This window comes from Ammospiza nelsoni, chromosome 7, assembly GCF_027579445.1.
Source record: "Ammospiza nelsoni isolate bAmmNel1 chromosome 7, bAmmNel1.pri, whole genome shotgun sequence".
Lineage (NCBI taxonomy): Eukaryota > Metazoa > Chordata > Aves > Passeriformes > Passerellidae > Ammospiza > Ammospiza nelsoni.
Genome location: NC_080639.1, coordinates 33695915 through 33717848, shown reverse-complemented (window position 1 = coordinate 33717848; position 21934 = coordinate 33695915). Strand labels below are relative to the sequence as shown.

General features: G+C 37.3%; 1 protein-coding gene across 1 annotated transcript in view; it reads left to right on the top strand.

Moving 5' to 3' along the window:
- DARS1 (aspartyl-tRNA synthetase 1) overlaps positions 1-21934 on the top strand; it is a 36683-nt gene that overhangs the window by 7710 nt on the left and 7039 nt on the right. Inside the window, exons 4-8 of the mRNA XM_059476437.1 lie at positions 3001-3103; positions 10837-10939; positions 12211-12291; positions 12765-12824; positions 20663-20774. Coding sequence (XP_059332420.1) covers positions 3001-3103; positions 10837-10939; positions 12211-12291; positions 12765-12824; positions 20663-20774 — 459 coding nt within the window. The remainder of the gene's footprint in view (positions 1-3000; positions 3104-10836; positions 10940-12210; positions 12292-12764; positions 12825-20662; positions 20775-21934) is intronic.

Below are 21934 nucleotides of genomic sequence, written 5' to 3'. Positions count from 1 at the left end.
CAAATGTTTAAGAGTAAAAAGTAATATTAGCCTTTCCCACACACAACATGGCACTATTCCTACCACTGTGGAAAGGAAAGCCTTGCAGGAAACAGGAAAATCTTTCCCAAAAACAAGCTTTAGTTTTTCTCAGAAACTTGAATTTGACTCCTAAATAACCAGTGTAGCCTTTATTTAACCCTGTCTGGTCCTGACCAATAAACCAAAAAAAATTAATGGGAGCAACTGCAGATTCCAGCTGTCTCCTATAGCAAGTCACTCATAGAGTCTGATGGAAATGAACTGAAGGATGTGTAAAGAATGGGGTGCTGGGAATTTCTGTGGGTTGTACTAAAATTAAAGTGCACAGGGCCCTGTGGTTTGTATCATGGATTGAATAAATGTTATTTCTGGCCTTATTTTAAAGCCAGCCTAATCTACTGATCACATTTATCATTGAAAAGCCCTTGGGAATTTGGTCTGGATTTGGCCAGGCAGCTGGGACTTGTGCAGAATGTTAGACCTGAAAATAGATTTTGGGTTATTAATCCAAAGGTCTATGAAACATCTGAAAATAAGAATTCCACCAAGAGCAATTTAAAGATTGGGCCAGATTTTATAATAAACCATGTAAAGTCTTCTCTTTGCTGGCAAATGTATGTAACCATCATTTAATTTATATAACCAACATTTTTTTACTCTTTGTACATGTTAATTCCTTATATCCTTTTCTTTCATAAGGTCTTGTGTGATTTGGTACTTTCATCCAACACAGATGGTGGATTACTGCTTGCTTGATGTGCTTATTTTTGATGGAATTCTCTTATTTGTTCCGTGCCTGAACATTCTATTCATTTTACCATGTCAGATGCTTTTAACCAAATTTCTTTTAAAACTTTTTGTCTTTTAAGCATTCTTGTGAGACATGGTATTGTTTTTATAGTAGGAACTTAGAGTAGTTTACTGTTGAAAGTGGGTAAATTTGGTGCTGTACTTTTTACCTAAACACCACAGAAGTATTTTGAAACACATAGAGAAGATCCCATTGTCCAAATTTTTTCTTACTCAAATGCTTCCTTTTTTGCATCTCTTGATCTGGAAAGGCTTCTAAGCATGAGCTAGATTTGATTATGGCTGGACTTTTTGATACTTTATTTTGAATGCCTTCAGCTCTCCCAGGAAAAGTTCTCTTCCCTCTTTTAATCTTTGTGCCTGGGATATTTTAGCCAGCCCTGTGAGTGAGGTCCGTTTGATCACTTATCTTCTGTGTGATTACAAGTTGGTTGCCTTCTGCAAAACATCCTCTTCCTTCATGGAAACAGCTCCTGTTACTCATGGCAAAGACATTTGAGTGCTTTTATAATGCAGATATTCATCAGACTTGCAGTGTTTGGGATTAAGTACAACCACCAGACTTTTGGATGAGGATCTGAGCAAGTTGGTCTTGGTGAGGATGTCCCTGCTTGTTGCAGGGGATTGGACTGGGTGGCCCTTAAAGGTCCCTTCCAACCCCAGCTATTCTGTGGTAACAGGTCATTTCATTATTTCCCTCTCTTAGAGTTGAGTTACATCGTAGCTGCCTTCAGCTGTGCATCTTTTTCTTGAACAGTGCTGAAACTTGGATCGTATTTTGCTAAATTGTTTGTGACTAAAATCATGAGACAAATACTATCTCCTAGGAAATACTGTATCCAACCACACTGTAAGAAGCACTGAGATGTCAAAGATGTGAGATACGAGTCCCTTATCTAAAGAAACTCATCATATTGTACTTTCTTTGTTGACTTGCTGGATCTGAAACACAGCCTGTATTTTTCTAATTTAAATCTGTTATTTAATCTTTGCCTGCAAGAAATACATGTATCTGTATCATATTGGATATTGCAGCCTCTGGAATACAGAAATAGTTGTACTCTGTTTTCTGAAAATGTGTAATTAATCTTGTTGCATTTTTGTTGTAGGACAAGATTAGTCATTTCCAATAAATATAATTAAAGTTTAATAATATTTGGTACTGGTTTTGTATGTTTGCTTTTATTTCCATGAGATTGTGTTCAAGGGTTCTGCATTTATTTTCTGATACTCTTGAATTACTGATACTGATATCAGTGCCTTTACCAGATACTGGTACACCAGTGAAACATTTGTTGTTAATTTCTCCCTAGAAAGAAGCATTTAAAATCACCATATTTCCTTAAAACTAAGTTAAGAAATAAATGATTATTAGAAATGTGAGCAGAAGTATGAAATGATCATAACTGTCAGCTAAACAGATTAGAAAGATCTTTGTTGACTTGGAAATACCCATTTTAAAAGTCAACAAAATGCACTATGTTCTTTGTATATTATTATTAATTCCTATTAACTTCTTTTTCCCTAAGCTGTTCATGAATAAATTGCTCTTACAGGAATTTTTAATTGGGTCTTCTAAGTTCTTGTCATTCACTAGAATCAATACTCCTTTTGTTCCCCTTCATTCTGAATGTGTGGTGTATTATAGAATGAACATTGTTAGTTTAGTCCTTGTGGTGCAAAATCAAGCCCATTTCTCTCAGAGCAGCTTTGTAAACTCTACAGCTTTGATTTGAGAAGATGAGAAAAAAACCTCTTTAAAAATAGTTTAGACTTGAGGTAGTTGTGAGCAAAGAAACAAGGAAAAGTATGATTTATTTCTTGCAGTTGAAGGAAAAGTTACTTTAAAAGTTATGATTTGTTGCTTTTCTTTTGTTTAAATATTCTTTATCTTGGAAGGCTTACTGTTATTTTTAGAAAAGGACCTTTCAAATGTTTATAGATGTAAGACACAATTATTTAATTTATCTCAATGGTTGTGTTTGTGTGTACATGCACAGCTGAGAAGTTTGAAGCAGCTTTGTGGAGGGGGGACAATGATGAATGAGAGAGAGATGCACAGTCTTAAAAGCTCAGTTTATATTTAAGTAGTAAAGAGTTTTTTCTCATTCACAAAGCCCTCGAGTAACTTGTCCTTAATACACCTGTGTTGTTTCTCTTTGTATTCAGGGAAGCAGTGCTTCTTAGTCCTGCGTCAGCAGCAGTTTAATATCCAGGCTCTTGTGGCTGTGGGACAGCATGCAAGCAAGCAGATGGTAAAGTTTGCTGCCAAGTAAGTAAGCAATTATATCCTGTTGTCAGAGTAAACAATGGTGGGAACCAGGACTCCCAGGGGTTGGGACCATTTTCACACATTAACATCAATGCTTCGTTTGTTTTAAAATGTAGTTATTTAAATTGTCAGCTCTCTATTGCGTTGAATACATTATACTGACAAAAGATAAAATAGAGAACAGGCTTGAAATTCATCCTGAACTGCTGAAGCAGCATTCTCTCGCCATAGACAACCTACATTTTCTTCCAAGCTGGCTAACAAAAAGTCTGGCAAGCTGAGCTTAGTGGGACACTTCATTTGGTGTGTGGTGGTGCTGTGTCTGCTCATGTTCAGCGTTTTTCTTCTACCAGACATGTAGTGTAGTAATACATTTTATACTTAGAACTGATCTGAAGAAGTCCCACATTGAGAGTGGCTTACTGAGTTGAAGAAGTTAAAAGTAGCTTCGGTGCACTGGGTTAGTCTTATCTACACCTTATTTTTGGCACTAAAATTTTAATTTAAAAAATTTTGGTGGGGTAATAGTTAGACTTGCCAATTGAAAAAATGTTTGTTGCAGCAATTTTGTTCCTAAAGATAAAAAAATTGCCTTTCCCTTCTGTTTGCCTCAAAATTGTGCTTTCAGGTTGTCTTGTAATAAATATGTTTGTGTGACAAATGTGTTTTATAGTAGAACTTTAATCATGTCTATCAGCTTGTTCACAAATAGAAATGTGGATCAATTCTGTGCAGTTTATTGCAGAATATGTTTAGCATGTGGCACTTGAGTTGTTTCTGTGGAGTTCTTGGCACTACTCTCATGCCTGGAAAGGGAGCCCCCACTAATTAGCTGCAAAAGTGCTACAGCCTTCAACCTTCAATATGTCAGGGAGGGGAAAGATTCATTGTAGCAGAGACTTCCAGAAGCCAAGTTAAGAAGGTTGGGATAATGCTTGTGCTGATGGGGTTCAAGGCAGCAGGAAAACAGAACCAGCAGTGTTTGTTGTTTGGTGTGCTCAGTGCTGGCAGTGCCAGTGTGAAACATGCTGTTCACAGATGTTTAGGAGCCAAAGTGAAGTGTTCTGTTTCTTCATGAAATGATTTGTTCTCTCCAGCGCTTGGAATCTCTGAAAAGAATTAAGTGTATAATGTACTTGTTCCCCTAATTCATCTCCCTCAGAACTCCCAGCAGCCTGCCTGTGCTCCCTCGAGAAACTTGTGCTACAGAACAGTGGAACAACTCTTAGAGTTGTGATGCACACTCTTCTGTTCTCCAGTTCTCTCCAATATCTCTCCTTTTCAGTTTTCTTTGTGATTCTTCCCTGCACAGCTGAATTTCTTACACTTCATGATTGGTAGATCTTTGTGGTTAGGAGCTCATGAGAGGGAAGCTGGTCTTTACTCTATTTTTCCATATGCTGACTGCCACTTACAAACCTTCTGTGGTGGATTTTTGTGATTCACTGATCTTTTTTTACTCAATTAGTTTTCTGCCAGTTAGTGATTTAAATTAGGTGATGGAGGTCAAGAGCTAACAAGGAATGGTGGTGGAAGAGGGTATCTGGAAACAGTAGAGGGTAAAGCTCCTTACTTTTCTGGCAGCAGTGAGCTGCTAAATCAGGCAGAACTTCATCCTTAGGTTCTTCCCAAGTCCTTGTCATCTTCCCTCTTGATGAGACAGACTTGAATTCCTCAGAGTGGCCAGAGTGATGATGTTTGTACTGTGTTTTGACTTTTCCTTCTACTTCCTTTTTGGGATAACGTTTGCTAGCCAAATCCTGGTACTTCAGCCTCACTTACTTTGTAGCATTCATGTTTCCCTTATTATTTGTGCTTCTGAATGATTACATGTTCATCATCATGTTCTCTGCGTGGTGTAACTCTGGTACAGCCGTCTGGATTTTCCTTTGGGGGTTTGCTCTTGGTTTTTTAAACCCCATTAGTGCAGTCATGTTCTCAGGATTCCTACCCACCAACAAACTTATTTTATTAATATCCTGCCGTGCTCTCACTTTTTCCAGTGTTTCATCTCCTCCAGTTCTGTGTGCTGCTGGCACTGCAGCTGCCTCTTGTCCTTCAGAGGCTGCTGCTGTTCCCTGCTGGCTGCACTGGGGTCACTGTGTCAGCAGCACCTGAAGCACAGCCCAGTACGTGCCTGTGCTCAGCCACTTCCCTGCTGCCTTTCACCTGCTCTGGGCTGATCCCATTATTTCCAGCAGATGAGGCTGGCCTTAGATGTCTAAAAATAACTATCCTGTTTCCCTGCCTTTCTCAGTGTCTTTTTTTGTCATCTCATTTCCTACATGTTAAATGAGGAAATACACATTTTTCGAAGAAAACGTTTAACTCAAATATCTTAAATTTCAATTAAATTTTTAAGTGTTTTCACTGTATATTTATAGTATATAAACTATGTTTCCCATGTGCTATTTTTGGATACTTTCATGCTGTGTCCACAACTTTATTTAAAATAGTTTGTAAAATTCTGGATCTTGAATTTGTAATTTTAGTTTATTAAATAATGAGCATTTTTTTGGTACAAATTTTCATAAATTATAAACAAACCAGTTCCTCTTTTAGATATTGGCACATGGAAACCAAGAACTTTCATAATGTTCTGTGGTCAGCAGCATTCATACAGTAATTACCACAATTATCATTACAATGGGAGTTTTTAGTTAAAGATACTTTATAGTGGTTCAACTTGGGTTTACAAAGAAATTTCTGTGAGTTTAACCGTGGAAAGTTTCAAGCTGAACTTGCAAAACAAACATAGCACAGAGCCAGTCGAGATGCTGGAAATTGTTCTTGTCTTTTATCAGAAAAAGCAATTCAGCCCAATCCTGCTAGGGGTGCTGCATAAGAGAAACAGTTAATTGTCTCTTTTAGCCAGCAGAGGTGCTAGTTAATAATTTATCTTAGTAATTCATCAACCTCTTTTTTCTATCAAACATGGGGTGTGGCTGGTTTTGGTTTTCTTTCTCCTTTTCTATCTCAGCTTTGAGCCTTTCCTGCCACCTCTCTGCCAGAGCCATGTGAGCTGACAGAGCAGTTGGGAGAGGTGGTTAACAGATTCTAATTTAGCTGCTCAAAAAATTTGCCCTTGCACAGGAAGTAACTTGATGGCTCTGTGTAGTAGACCAGAGAGCAAAAAGGCAGGAAAGAGATTAAAGTGAAGGGGGGGGAAATTATTAACTTTTATGAAAATAATTCACAATTTAGAAAAATGTATGTAGGTTCTTTCACTAGATAAATTGGTAATGCTAGGAAGACTGCTGGATAGTGCAGAATGTTTTCTTTATCCATTTCTGTTTAATTCTTATATCAGGAGTCTGGAAGAAAATGTCAAATTGCAGCTGAATTTGCTGGTGACACAAAAATTGGACCGGTAAATAGGCACTCAGGAGTGTGTAGTAACCAGGGCTCATTTAGAATAATCACTTCAATGCTCTTCAGTGTGAATTTGTACCTCTGTGATTGTTTGGTCAGATTTTGTGGGTGTTTAGGATTAATAAATAGAAAAGTGCAGAGAGAAGTGTGAGGTTGTGATAGATAACTGACTTGACAGGAGCCCATGCAGTTCTCTGACTTCTAGAAAATAGCATTCATGTAATATGTGCCTAGTTTAGGCAATTCTGGAATATTCTGTCCACTTTTATTGTCTTTGTATCTGAATACGTGTTAGATTGGAAAAGGTTGATGGTGAAGTTGCAGGAAGCAATGATACATGGTCAGGCAGCTCTGCCTTCTGTGAGCCTGAGGAAAGCTCTGTTCTATCCTGGAGAAATCAGTGAGGGATTTAAATCCCAGTCTGCTGCTGCTGTCCAAGGTTTTCTGCCAGCTGGAGATTCTTTACACTGCAGATACAAAGGTGTGACAGGATGCAGTGAGCAGAGGATGAAATTAGGGGAATTTAGAAAGGAAATAAAGTGTAGGTTTTTAGTGAAAATTACTAAAAATTCGTTGTGGATTTTGTTACTTAAAATCTTTAAAAGCAGATTGAATTCTTTTTCCCCCAGAAGATATGCAGGTTCAACCAAGTGTTAGAATGTGGGTAGAGGTAAACAATCATTACAATTTTAGAATGAACAGAATAAGAAAAGGTGTTTACCTGGCCTTTTTGTATACAAGGTCAGATAATTTCCTTTCAGGGAGCTTCATGCATACTTGCTGTATTTGTGCAGACAGGATTACAGTTGCTCATGTTGAATACAAAATGTTTATACACTTAGCTACTTAAAAATTCACTCCTTTTTTGAAAGTAAAGCAGTGCCTTCACTTTCACTGGCATTCAGGTAAAGGATAATTGATTATTATGTATTAAGAGAATTATTTAACATTTTAAATTTAATAATGTATTCATATAATTTGTGCAGTCTGCTTACAGAAAGGTGGCGAAGAAAAAACAACAAAATGCCAGAATAAGTATAGATGGTACAGAAGAATTAAATATTTTCTATTTAAAATCTGTAAATAACCAAGTTTCTTCCTATTCTTTGGGCTTTTGACCAAGAAAATGTTGATTGTCATTCACTTTCTGGGGCCAGCATGGGGTTCAGCTTGCAACATGAAGCTGCTGATGAAAGATGTTGTTATAAAGACTGCAAGAATGCAATCCTGTGGTTAAAAGAGAAAGTCTTGGCTAATAGACATGCAGCTAATTAAGAGGGACGTAAGGCATCTAGTGGACACTTTTGAAATTATAATCTTGATTTTTTTTTTGAACATTACAAAATACTAAATAGTTTCCTATACAAAGAAATTTTTTACTGTTGGACTTTTTGAGTCTATATCCTTAAATAGTTTTTTTTATGGATTAAACAATGTAAAGATGCCATCTGTCTTTTCTTAATGCTTTAAGCATCCTACTTTAGTTTCTAGTCCCTGGTAACATTAATTACAGATATAAATGTTGTTGTCCTTAATGGAAATGGTGGTACTGTGGCATGTTTTTCTGCTACTTGTTCACTTTTGTTGGTGTTTGGGGTTTTTTTGTTACCCAGGGGAATTCTATCAAAAATCACCTAGATGACTTATTCCTGCTGCTGTGGAGAATGCTTTGCTGTGGTTACTGGCATTTTATTAAAACATCTAGTTCCTTGTTGTAACTTGAACTGAAAATGCCATTTCAGGAGCATCCTTGGAATGACCTGTTGGGATCAAAGCAGCTCCTTCCAGGTTTCTGTAGTTTGTGTTTGATGCAGTGATATGGACCTCAGACACTTGCAGCTCTAGGTCTTGCTGAGCATGGTTCAAACAGAACTCAAACCACAAGCTTTTATTTTCATACTGCATTAAATGTGGAGTTCAAATGAGGAAAAGTACATTTTTAATTATCAAAGAAAGTTTAGAGGAGATGATGGATGTTTATAAATACAAAGATGGTCACATGCAGTAGGACCCTTCCTAGTGCTTTTGTGTACCCAGACAATTACTTGAATATTTGGTTACAGGGACCTACACAGTTAGGAACTCAGTTAAAATACATCTTAAAATTGTGGCAAATGTAATGACTAAGGAATGCTACAGTTTTAAATATGTTCCAGATCAAGAAACATGTTTTAATTGCAACCCCAGTGTAGAGATGGAGAGAAAGCTCAGTTTATCCTATGTGCAAAGTTTTAAAGTTATGCAAGTTTGCAAAGCCTCATTGCAGTTCCAGTGATGTAAAAAGCAGTTTCTTCCTGTATTTTTAACCTGATACCATTTTGCATGTCTTGAATTCCTTGCATGTTCTGATCAGCTCTGTTACAGACTTCACTAACATTTCTCATCCATGGGATCACCAATCTAATTATGAGTCCTTACAGCACATTTATATTTAACTAATTTTTTTCATAGAATTTCCTTCAATAAGTTTAAAACATTATTTGCTGTTATTACTGAGAAGGCTTTTATTCAGCAGATTAGAAACTGGTATTTTCAGTGAAGACAGTGCTGTTCATGTCATTAGTAGTGTTTTCTGGACATTTGCCAAAATGTTGACATTGAAAAGGAAGCAGGAAAAATAGAAAACTTTTTAGGGAAAAAAAGTTCACATAAGAGTAAAACTTTAATTCTTTTAAACATTCACTCATTTGAAAAGCAAGGGGAATTTATAGTTACAGTTAATACTGGTTTAGCATCATTCATTCTCATAGATGATGACACTGTCTTGCATCCAAAGCACTGTATTGGTTCCACAGTCTGTATGAGGAGTTTCAAACAGAATCATTTGTAATAGAAAGTACTTGGAAGCACTTGGTGTCATTTCAATTATCCTTTCTCACATTTGTTGCCTCTGCTAAACTAATGGAAATGGAGGCTCACCTGTAACGAAATGGATTCTTATTTAAAGCCTGCTCTCAGCCTCTGCTTTGGACAAATTTAGTTGTGATTTGAGCAATTGCAGCTCTTCTAAAGTGTAAATGTACCAGAAGAGCACGCTGTTCATGAGTTTAATGCAGTACATGGAATTACCTAATGGTGAAGCAAGTCAAGCATATGAAGCACCCTTGTCTGTATTAACTGTAGAGCAGCTAATAAGTTCTATCACCTGAAAGTATTACCATTAAAAAAAAGTGTAATCAGCTAAAATACTCAAATTTGGCATTTTATTTTTTAGTTAATTGGAATTTACTTACAGTGCCACTGTTAGGTTTTGAAAATTTGATGCTTGAATTTTCCACTGTTATTTCAACATCATCAGATTTTTCAAGGTTTTTATTCGAAGTAAAAAAAGTGCTGGCATTGCAAGGTTGAGGGTTGTTAATGGCTCTTTGGTTTACTGCTTTTAGCAGTGGCCAGCTTGTCTGATGACATCCTCACTCACCTCTTTTTGTTTGCAGTTAAATTGTGGGCCTGATGCTTTCCTGCTGTCTAAGGGCTTAGGTGGTCAAGTGATGTATGTAGAGTGCCTTGCAGCTTTCTCAAGAAGGACTCACAAGTGAAAGATTAATTGTAACATTAGTTTTCCTAAAAAGGAAAGTAATATTTTTAGATATTTGGCTTCTTGTAAGCTAGGAGAGAGACAGAGTGAAAATATATTTCCAGTGAGTGTGAGATTATCTGTAGAAAAGTGCTGGTTTAAACTCCAGTACCTTCAATGTGTAAATAAAAACTGCTCATACAAATTCTTTTCTCACCTCTGACTCTTGAGGCTTTTGTTGTTGTTTGCTTATAGCACACATACTTTATATCATATCTTTGGAAGAGTTTCAGGACAGTGTGTGCTGTTCTAATGTACTATTAGTGACTGTTAGTGGGGAGCAGTTAGGATGTCCCCTGTCACAGAGAAATGACTTTGGAGCATCTTGCATCTTTCAGTAACAAGTCATGTAGTTTAAACAAGCTGAACTAGTTTTGATTTTCCCTTTCAGTCCTAGGACTTCCCTTCAGTTTTTTGTTCTGCTGGTGAAGACACATCTTGCAGATAATTGCATCAGCTGACACATGGAAGAGTGTCTGTGGCCTAGAAAAAGAGCTCTGCCACTTGTCAGTTTGTGTATAAACAACACACAGAGAATGGGCGAGCACTGAGCTCAATCATAATCTTTCCCTCTCAAGTCTCCCATCCCAGTTTGAATTGATTGTGGCTGGGGATATTTCAGCAAACTCCTTTATTAATCAGTTATTAGATATAAAAGTAACTCCAGAGCCTTGCCTGTTGTGTTGCTCAGCTGTCCATGCAGTGCATGAGTGGTGCTCAGTGCTGAGGCTGCTGCAGTGTGCAGTGGAGCTGACTGAGCCTCCTGTCCTCTCTTCATTGCCAGCATCACCAAAGAGAGCATTGTGGACATCGAAGGCGTTGTGAGGAAAGCATACCAGAAAGTTGGAGGTTGTACTCAGCAAGATGTTGAGCTTCACGTTCAGAGGGTAAATTTTTCAGCAAATGGAGCACTGGTTAATTGTTTGATAGATTATCTGTTGAGACTGTCTGTCTGCCTACATACATAAACTTTGTCAGTAAGGAATCTCATGTCAGAGAAATACACTGCTTTAAGCTACAGATTTCAGTGTTTTATATGCAAAAATTAAACACTTCTGGTTTTAAGATACTTGGAGTTTATATTTCCCTGTTTTTATCTGCCATTTGAATTACAGTATTAAGTTTAAAAAAGTATCTCTCTCTAGAACAATTTGGCTACAAAAGTTTGTAATTCTAGTTTTTGATTCTTAACTGTAGTAGATCCTGGAATAAAAAATTTGCTTCTTTTTAAGTGCAAGTCAGAAGTTTCTCCTTTATCAGAGTTACAATCTTCCCCTCAGTACAATGGGCTGCAATACATAATTCTCACAGAAATAAACTCTTAGTGGCTTAACAGTATGGAAACTTTTGAAATCTAAAGTTCCTGGAGCTTGTGCTGTAGGGCTGGAGGAAGTGTAACTTTATAATTTGTTTAAATAGAAAGCATATTTAAACCTTTATGTAATATCCTTTACTTCTGAAGGTTTTTAACCAAACTGTATGCCTACAATACAGCTGAAACCCAGTCACCCCAGGACTGGAGCACAATGGCTATTATAGCAGTGAGGTAAATCTTAGCTAACAGCACTGGGGAAAATCTGCAGATTTTGAAGAAACATGTTTTAATATGTGTGCAGATTATTCCATGCTTGATTTTTCTGAAAGAACATCAAATTCACTGCTCCTCTAGGAGCAATACTAGACCATAAAGCACAGCAAGGTGGTTTTCATTCTCTGATTGTATTTTAGTTATCTCATACATTTTTGAATCTGAAATAGCTCTTTCAGCTGTATTCAGATGATAAGTAAATGATACATTAACAAGGAGAAGAACGGGATGATCTTGCTGGAATCAGAAACTAAAGCTCAGTGAAATCTGGCATATTCAGAGCTGGCATTCATGCCAAAAGGCTTGTCCCTCAAGCTGTATGAACTTGCTCAATTTGATGCTTCTCAGAAGAAAAAAAGATACTTCAAATCTAAGGGAAAGCAAGAACTAAGCACTTCAGTATTGTCATGAGAATGCACAGTGTATCTCAAGTAGTGGAATAAAATCACAGCCTTAGAGCCAATAGCCTATGCAAACACTGTTTCAAGTCTCTGCTAGAAATATCCTTTTGTAAATGACACCTCCTTTTGGGCAGAGCCTCATGCTATTTCTGTTCTCTCTCAATTTCAGATCTATGTGATCAGCTCAGCTGAGCCCCGGCTGCCCTTACAGCTGGATGATGCTGTTCGACCAGAAGTGGAAGGAGAGGAGGTGAAAACTTTGCATCCTCAAATGCTTTTTATTGTCTTTGTAGCTGAACAAAAGCACGAAAGCCAAGCAACTTCCTTAATGCGGTGATTCTGGGGGTTTGATGGGTTTGCATTTTACTTCCTTTGTGCCCTCCAGAACTGTGTTCAACATCTCTATGGCTTTGATGTCTGCTGAACTGCAGAAGAAGGTCGAAACCAGAGGGTTCCCAATCGTGTCTGTGTGTCTGATGCATCCTCATAGTTGGGTTCTGCCTGTGACCTCTGGGAGAAGTTACACCTGGAACTTCTCTGTGCTGCCAGTTTGCTCTGTATTCTTTCTAGAATGATCTAGATGTTCAGCTGAACATAGAAATTACCCTTTGCTTTTAGCCAGAGGGTGTTTTTCTCCATTGATGTTGGTTTTTTGAAGTTTTGGTTTTGTTTTATTTTTTGGCTGTGTGTGTATTCACTATGTGCTTTTGTGCAACTGTTTAGGATGGAAGAGCTACTGTAAACCAAGATACACGACTGGACAACAGAATCATTGATCTAAGGGTAAGGAACATGCAGTGCTGCAGGCTTGCCTGCAAGTGTTTATTCTTCATAGTTCTAATCCACAAAGCAGTAAAAGTCATGGATTTGATGGAATTTTATTGTTGGCCAGAAGAAAAACAAACAATATGTTTTTGTGGTTTTGTGTGGTATTGTAAAAGCACAGGATTTTTGAATCCTAAATGTTTGCCTTTACTAACATTAACTAAAGAACATATATTGGCAGTTCAAAGGCAAACATTGATGATTTGACATGTGGCTGTGCACATCTGGGCTGTTTAGCTGCAAAAGTCAAAGGTGACTGAATAGGGACAATTTAGAGACAACATTTTTTCTCAGATGTAGTTTTTGTTATCCAAAACCTGTAAAGAGTTTGAAGTATAAGATGGAAGTTCTGAGTTTTAACAGACAGTTGAGGTGCTGTAATGCATGCCTTGCCAGAGAAATTGTACTAGGCCACGATACCAATCTCATTCTCTTTGTTGTTTCCACAGCATTCATGTATTTTCCTTTTTTTTCCTGAAACACTTTATTTATCCAGGTCATGGAGACCCAGCCTGTGAATTCATAAACTTCCCATATATTTACCATTTCTAATGAGCAGCAAAATACTCTCTACTAAATTACTTACAGAACATAATTCTTTTTTAATTAAACAGCAGCTAACACTTAAGTGTGTAACTAATTTAAGCATTACTGACTTGAGGCATCTTGGCCTTTTCCTAGGCTTTTTAGCCATCTTAGGCTCTCCACAATAAAATTTTAATCAACATTGAATGAAGACTAAACTTAGCTGATTTTTTTTGATACCTAGTACTGCCTTCAGAGTTCTTGATAATGGCAGTTTCTTAGTGAATCAATCTTTGCATCTGAGAAATGAAACAAAAACGTCATTTATTGGAAAATTTGGAAAAGTTCTGGCACTGAGAGACTTACACCTTTTCAACAGCTGATGTCCTTATTTCAGCAACTAAAACTACTTGTGTCAATTGTTTTACTTGTACCAAAGTTAATTGGCTTTCACTTGACCTTATGTACCACACTGAGTAACTTCAGTCTGTGGTTACTTTTCAGGGTACTCAGTATCTCATCATATTGGTCTCTTAATCTGTCTTAAATTAAGCTTTAATGAAAGGAATTCTATATTAATGATTGAAAGTGAAAATCATGTGAAGGATCATCAGCTTATGGTGGTACTAAGTGTGCTGAATTGAAGGGGACAAATCTGGGATGCTTGAACTGCAGGCTTTACTTGAACATCTGGTGATGAATAAAAATAACCAACAGCACTCCAGAAAAACCTAAGAAAATCCATTATGTTGAAGAAACACCTGTATAATAAACTGAAAGGAGCCATGAGGCCCAAAGAGAACAGAGAAATTATATGAAGGGAAATAGCTTTTAAAAATGCTGGGTGAAAAATGGCTTGGAGGCATCCTTGGCTGTAATGCAGTTGAGGGCATCTGCAGAGCAAAGCCAAAGAAGGTAAATAGTAATGGAAAAAGAAGGAAGACTCAAGCCAGAATGAACACAAGAGATGGAATGGAAAGGGCTGGGCTAAAGTTCTGCCCCTGTGCACATCCAGTGGTTCAGCATGACCATCCCAATGCTTCTGAAATATCTTTGTCAGTACAGCAAAAGGGCATTAGTGGTCAGTATTCTGCCTGCAGGGTGCAACTGCTGACATAGCTGGGTGTTGCTGTAACCTCTTCTGTGTCCCAACCACTGTTGGGACACCTTTTCTTCAGCAATGTCTGGCACCTTGTTTTGAGCTCTGAACCTTAACTCTGTGTTAAGAAGCTGTTTTTCCCCTTAGCTCCAGCAGCTGCTGCAGTGTGGTGCTAAGCACCTGTTTGATGCTGAACAGCAATTCAGGTTAGCTTTTCACAGAATTGGTGATAGGATGGAATGCCAGATCTCAGTACTGCAGTGCCTGTGTCTCATCCTCTGCATAGACCTGTGCCTGGGTGTGATCTGGCCACAGCTTGCCCAGGATTAGGCTTGGGTATCTGTCTTGGCCTTCCTCCTGTGCACAGGAAAAGTTTCTGTCTCAGAGTGTGTCACACACTGTGTCTTTTCTGTTGCACCTTTCATGATGTGTTTCAGAACAAAAGCAGATTCTAAGTATGATATTTTAATCTGTTTTTTTAAAGAGAGTGCTGTATAAGCAGAAAAGATATTTAATGAAGAAAGGGGGAATTTCAGTGAGAACACATGTATATATATATATATATATATATATATATATATATATATATATATATATATACACATACATATGTGCATCCTAAGCACTGGATGTAGTGGAATCACAAGAGTAGAAATACAATACAAAGAAACCCAGAAAAATTGATTTTCAGTGATTTGGTTCCATAGATTGGAACTACTGGAGTACAAATGGGGCTTCAAAGAGCCTTTAGTGTTTCAAATGCACTGCATAAGTAGGCATGTTCTAAGGAGGATTGCATACATGATGTGTTATCTGAAACCATTGTTCTCCCAGTTGTTCCTTCTAGGAAAACCATATCATGGGCAACAGGGAAAAATTTTAACAGAATGGTTCTAATGGAGATGCTGTGATATCTGTTCCTACAAGTGTGGGAGGAAGTCCAGCCACTGCTAAATGTATCATCTAGTTCTGATTTCCTCAGGGCCCCAGTTTTTTAAGGAAGACAGAAGTCACTGAACATCAAAAATAGGGATGCTGTTATTTTGAGAAAGATTTACCAGACTAAATGCATAGATCTTGGTTGGGCTGAGGCTAAAAAAAATTGTTTGTATGCAACTAAAGTAATTTTTGTCCATTTAAACACAGTATTTAAGGCAGTTAAGTAATTAGCTAATTTTAAATAGTGATTAACAACGGAGTTAACTGGATAGGGCCAAGTCACAATGAAATGGAGCTGGGAAACTCAGTTAATTACATGAATGAAAAAACCTGGACTTCTGAAAATAGCATCACTCCATCCAGCTATAATGTATACCAAAGAAGGTTTGATTATCATGCAATACAAGGAGTGTAATTAATAATAAGGAAATTACATGAATTGAGATGAAAGATGCAAAGTATGTTGCAAAGATTGCAAGACTTCCACTCTTGTGTACATGTGGAAATAGACTGAGTATTGCAGTGAATCATTACCAGTCTTGCATTTTGTTTGCTGACAAAGGTCCCTCAAAAGTGTCTCATAGTTCAGTTTTTTTAAGGTTGGGGGTGGAAAGTACTTAAATGCCAAGATGCCAAGCTACTGCTGTAGTTGTTACTGTGAGGTATGGAGAGAAAATTGTGATTATTTAGGGGTAAGGGGATTGGAAAATTATTTCTAAAGAATGATTACTGGAGAAGAATGAACCTGTTCCTGGTGGGTTAACTCATGAAATACAGATCACACCCTTGGAGTAGAAAACTTGGGGTTTTAGAGAGAAGAGAGCTTATAAGAAAGAGAAGTCCTGTATGGACTAAATTTTCTTTCTCATAACCATGGGTGACTGTGAGGAAACCACTGTTGACCCAACTATTTATTTTTCACAATGGTTTAATGGAAGTCAAACCACTTGATCATAGGGATGTTTGATTTACCATTCACTTACCACAACAGTTAAAAATGGTAGAGAGAGCACTGACTGTTTTTAAATCTTTACTTTTCTGCTATTCTTAAGTTTCACTGAAGTATTCAGTACTGTGTAGGCTTCCTGTGTCTGTATAAAGACCTGCAGAAACTGTATTTCATGAAGTTCTGTGGTACATCAAAAGTAATGAAGAATAGCGAAACACTGGTTCTTGTAGTTTGCTTCTTAAAAATACCAATTCAAGTTCCTCCAGTTTTACATTATTTAAAACAAATAATGAAGAAAAGACCAGTGGAAGAAGCGCTAATTCTTGGGTTGTACTTCTCAGTTTGTCTGTGAAAAAGTCTGAAGAAAGAAACAGCCCAGATGCACCCAGGTTTATGGTGGACCTGACTGATGTCCTTGCTCCGGTTTATTTTTTGTGCTCTTCAGGACTTTTATCTCAACAGTGTCTGTCCAAATGTGATTTGAATGTTATGCCTTTTTGCAGTCCTGTTGCTACAATTGTGTCTGCTATTGCCCAGCTCATTGAGACCAAAGCAAAGCCTTTTTAGTGTCAATATCACCCTGTTTTTGTTGCTCAGGGTAGAGCATTAACATTAAACTGTGTCTTTAGTAGTTTATGGGTGTCAGACTGTGTATCTGATAATCCAGCTGTACACTGATCTTAATGTACTTTCTTTCCAAATGCTCAATTACTTCAAGCCTGATTTGATTGTGTTGGATTCAATTTCCTCATTGCAAAAGGTGTGTTTTTCCTGACTGAATCCAAGCTGTAATGAAAAAGCAAATGTAGATTTTCTTGTGGGCAGTGATTTGGCAGAGTGTACATACACAGTCCCAGTAATTTAGACTACAAACTTCATGTTTATATATTCTTGTACTATAAGTAATACTGAAATTTGAATATAAGTTGACTTCAGTCACATTTGGGTTAAAAAAATGTTATTTAAGATAAATTCTGTTTCCTAGCAAAACCTTCTCTTGTCCTAGATACAGTGGAGGAATTGCAAAATTAGTTACATTATTTAAAATAATGTATATTACTTAGAAGAATATAGATTACATTATTTAGCCAGCTATGTATCTATGGTTGTTCTTGGTGGAAGATAGGTAGCTACAGCAGGCAAACAGCAAAGCAAAAATGAGGGGAGAGCAGAACAAATTCTGCTGATGTGAAAGTAAAAAGAAAGTTCACAACTTCTCATGTCTGTGTGTCGGTCTCACCTCTCTGAGATGATCATGGTGGTGTGAACTGCCCTCAATTCCACTGAAAAACATTTGGCAGCACACATGGCTGTTGTTCTGGCACTGCAAATTGTGCCAGATGAAAAGTGATTATTGTTTTTATAAGCTTACAGTGCTCAGTGTTATCATTAATGTCTTCTTTCGTGGCATCTGAATAATAAACACACAGGTGAAATGAAAGTGAAGTTATAACTGAAACTCTTACTTCAGCATTGTTCCCTGAACTTTCTTCTGCTCTCTGTAACAAAGGTGATTATTGAAAATAATGAGGTTTTCTGTAAAATAAACTTTGCAGACCAAGTTAAAACATTAATACTGTTAACTGCAATAGCATTTAATTATCATAAATTTGTTTCTGTTTCTGGTTAATTCTTGAAGCAATATTGACTATCTTTGCCATAGTCTTAGATAAGATGGTTTGTCAGTACATATGTGGGAAGGTTCCTATTGGAGTAAACACTACCCAAGAAGAATGCCATGGCAAAATCTTATTTTAAGGCAAAGGTAGAAATCAATTAATTTTGACAGCTGTCTCTGTCCTTAGTTTGCTGTATTGCACCTAGGTGTGGAAGCTCAAATTGTGACTGTGTTACTTACCATTGTAGAAACATGGCTATATATACCAGCATCTCAGTTACTGAATCATTTTCTTCAAATGAATTTGTTCTCTTTGTGTTCTGAACATCACACCAGTGAAAAGAATGTTATTAAATTGGAGAAGTTTTTTCTTCATAGTGGCACATAAAACTTCTGAGGTCATTGATTTGACTCCACTGCAAATTGTCAGATGCAGTTCTTTAGGAGTTACCTCAGATGTCTTGTGGGTCTGTTTAATTCTTACAAGGAGGCTGCAGTATCACAAATTCCCAACAGTTACCCATGTTGGCACTCTCTGAATGAATGGACACTGAAACTCAGCCACCTTTGGTGAAAGAAGAGTGGTCTTGTCAGATCTAATTTGAGGTGTGGAGAATTGCTGCTTGTTCTTGGTCTGCAGTTAAATAAAAGCTTCAGTGTCCAATTCTGTGAATTTGGCTGCTTTCATAAATGCTGTTTCTAAGCCTAACTTACCATTATAGATGGCTTAGGAAGACAGAATTCTTGTCCTGCATCCTCACAAAGGACAGGAGGAGTTACTGCCTGACCAACCTTTGTTACTGGAGAGCTGTGTTGGGTATTGGCTGGCTGTGTTCCTGTGCACAGTTTTAGGTCCCACCATGTAATTGCTTTCAGACTGGATTTAGCAACCAGTTTTCTTTTTTTCCTGGGACTGTTTGACTTACTACTGCAGCCTCACCTGCTCTGGCATGAAAATGCTGTTGGTTCACACCAAGGGTGGAAGAGCCATTTTTTTCTATGCTGCTTTATGTTAATGTTAATTAACATAATTGTGTTAATATTAATCTTCTCTCTTAGCAATTTTAGATGTGTCTAGTTCATCAAAAACTTTATTGCGAAACTCAAATGTGACTTAAAGGTGTCAGCTCTTTCACCTTTCAAGTAGGAGATGGTTAAGAAGAAAAACTCCCTTTGAATCATCTTGGTACTTGGATGTAACAATGCCAAATTATGCCCATAACTCAGGCAGAGTCTTACCATATGTCTTGTGCTGGGAGACCAATGTGAGAAAGGTGAAAAACTCTTAGGGTACTTTTGTAACTGCTGCTCAAAACCTCATTTCCTTCATTTGGAACATTTGAGTAGTGGCTGTGGTCTATCAGACTAGTGGTTTGTCAGACAGTGAGAACTGCTGTTATTTACTAGTCTCAACCACTTACCCACATGAACTATTTCATTGGTCAGCTAAAACAGCAAATAACTGCAAACAGCTCCAGATCTGCAGTGTTCCTGCAGCTTTCTCTTTGGGTCTCTTGGCAAAGGGATGTCTTTATCTTGCAGAGATGATGGCTGTAGCTTTATTTCAGCTCTTCTACTGACTGTCTGTCTAAATGTGGCTGCTTATATAATATGTTTTGGTTGGGGGTTTTTTGTTTTGTGGTTTGCTAGAGGAGTCATGTGAAAAAGCCCACAAGGCCTTTCTTAACCCTGACTGAGGAGCTGGGTGCTGTTCAGAAAGAGAGGTAAACAGTGTTGTGACGCAGGTTGTTGTAAAGAACCGTTCTCTTGCTCGTTTGCAGGAACTTGTTGGGTTTTTTGTACCCTTTTAGGTTGCTCACTGTCACGTTTAGATGCTGAAAGCACAAAATCAGATATGGCTTCAGTGCTGACCACCTTGCAGTCTTGCAGCAGTCAGTCACTAAGGTGGTTGTTTTATTCTGTATGCCAGAAGTGTTCCAGGAATGTTTAGTGCAGGTGTTTGCTAACCCAGATGAGCAGCTCAATTGTGTCACGTGCATAAACAAAAAAAAATACCAATTCAGTTAAATCTACTTCTGTTTTCAGCTAAATTTACTTTTAAAGTAAGGTAAAAAAAAGACAGAAGAACTGCAGTTCATATCAACAGGTGTTATCTGGGCTGCTTAACTGTTGGAAATGTAGACCTTGGGGTTTGGATGGTTTTGTGTCAGTGCTGTACATGGCTAACATGTGGCTGTGTTTTTACATAAAAAACATTGTATTTGGTAGCCTTTAACAGACAGACATTTCTACCTTATGTAAGTTATTAATGGCTTTTAGTCATGTACTGTGTTGTGCAGCTGTTCTAGTTCCGTGTGCTGAAAGCCTTTTAATAAATTTAGTACTTTTATTCAATTTCTCACTGTAAAACCTGTATTTGCAGAAGCACATCTCATAAATCAGGGGTTTTTTTAAAATGCAGAATTGACCATAGTGCCTCATTTATAACTGAATATGCTATAAATTGAAATTAATAATTTCTCTGGCTTCCTTTCCTGTTTCCTTCTGTGTAACAGACAATTATGGATTCACACTTCTCACTGTTTAGGCAGATACAATAATTAGGTATTCCTGAGGGAAGGAGTTCATCCTTCCAGCTGTCCAGAAGAAGTAATAGAGTCAGGAAAAACTAACATAGGATTCATTATTTTATCTTCTTCTTGTAGACCTCCACTAGTCAGGCAATCTTCTGCCTTCAGTCTGGTATTTGTCAGCTTTTCCGAGAAACTCTTATTCGCAAGGGATTTGTGGAAATTCAGACTCCCAAAATCATTTCAGGTATTGTATATGTGATCCAGCAGCTACAGGTGTGCTTCTTTTGTAGTTGCTCAATGTACTTATCTGACAAAAATTTAATAAGTTTTTATTTAAAAAACATAAATTTTCTTTCTAGCCTAGATGCAACACAGCAAACTTCAGGTGTCAGAGTTGGTCTTTTACTTTTTTCCTGACTTAGGCTGTTAAAAGAATGACAAGAAAAATTATATATATACACCTGATTTATGTAGTTTGCAATGTATATGAATGTTTAGTTCTGATCATATGCATTATTCTTCAGATCAGTGTTCTCAGTGTTGAGCACTGCCCGTTCCATTCTCAGTATTAAAAAAACCCAGTCTAATTTAGATTAAAAGTATATTCCATCATAAAGATGTTGCAACAAACACGTGGTATAAAATATGATGCCATTATATGGCACAATTTGTCACTTCTTTAGCAATTAGAATGTGGTAGATCTTTTTCTTTTTGGAAATGTGGAATAACAGCTTCAGCCTTAAAGTCTAAAATTTCGATACTGTTTCTAGTTCTCTTGATTTGCTGTATTGTTTTCAGAAGTCCAATGGCTTGATTTACTGATGGAGGTTTTCCTTCCATCTTATTGGTGCTCTTTGAGGTTTTGTTGATGCCACTAAGATACATGGCATAGAAAATCAGAGCAGAGCATTTGTGTTACTGTGTTATTATATGTACATTCATAAAGTGCATGTCTTGCTTACAGAATTTTATGCTTCTGTATATTTTGGAAGACATCTCTTAATTGAGATAAAAAATGAGCCTTTTTAAAAAATGCATGTAAGCAGCTGTTCTTTCAACATGAAAATTGTCATTGAACTAGAAGATTTGATGACTTTTCCCTATAGAGATAGTTATATAGCATGAAGTGCTAGAAGGCTTCCAGGTAGTTTTGTAGGACCTCTGAGGAAGTGTGCAGAGTCCCATTGGAAGCAAGCAAGCATCCCATTGTTTGGATGACACCATATGTTGTAAAATTAACTAAGTTAAGTCAATTCAATCATCACTAAACTTCCAGTTTAAACATCATAAATGTTTTAAGATTTGAAGTTTTTAAAAGTTACCTGTATTAGGCCACTGCACCTCTCATGTCACACACTGGGAATTGGCAAGGTGAAGTGATGCAGTTTGGGTAGGTGCTTTGC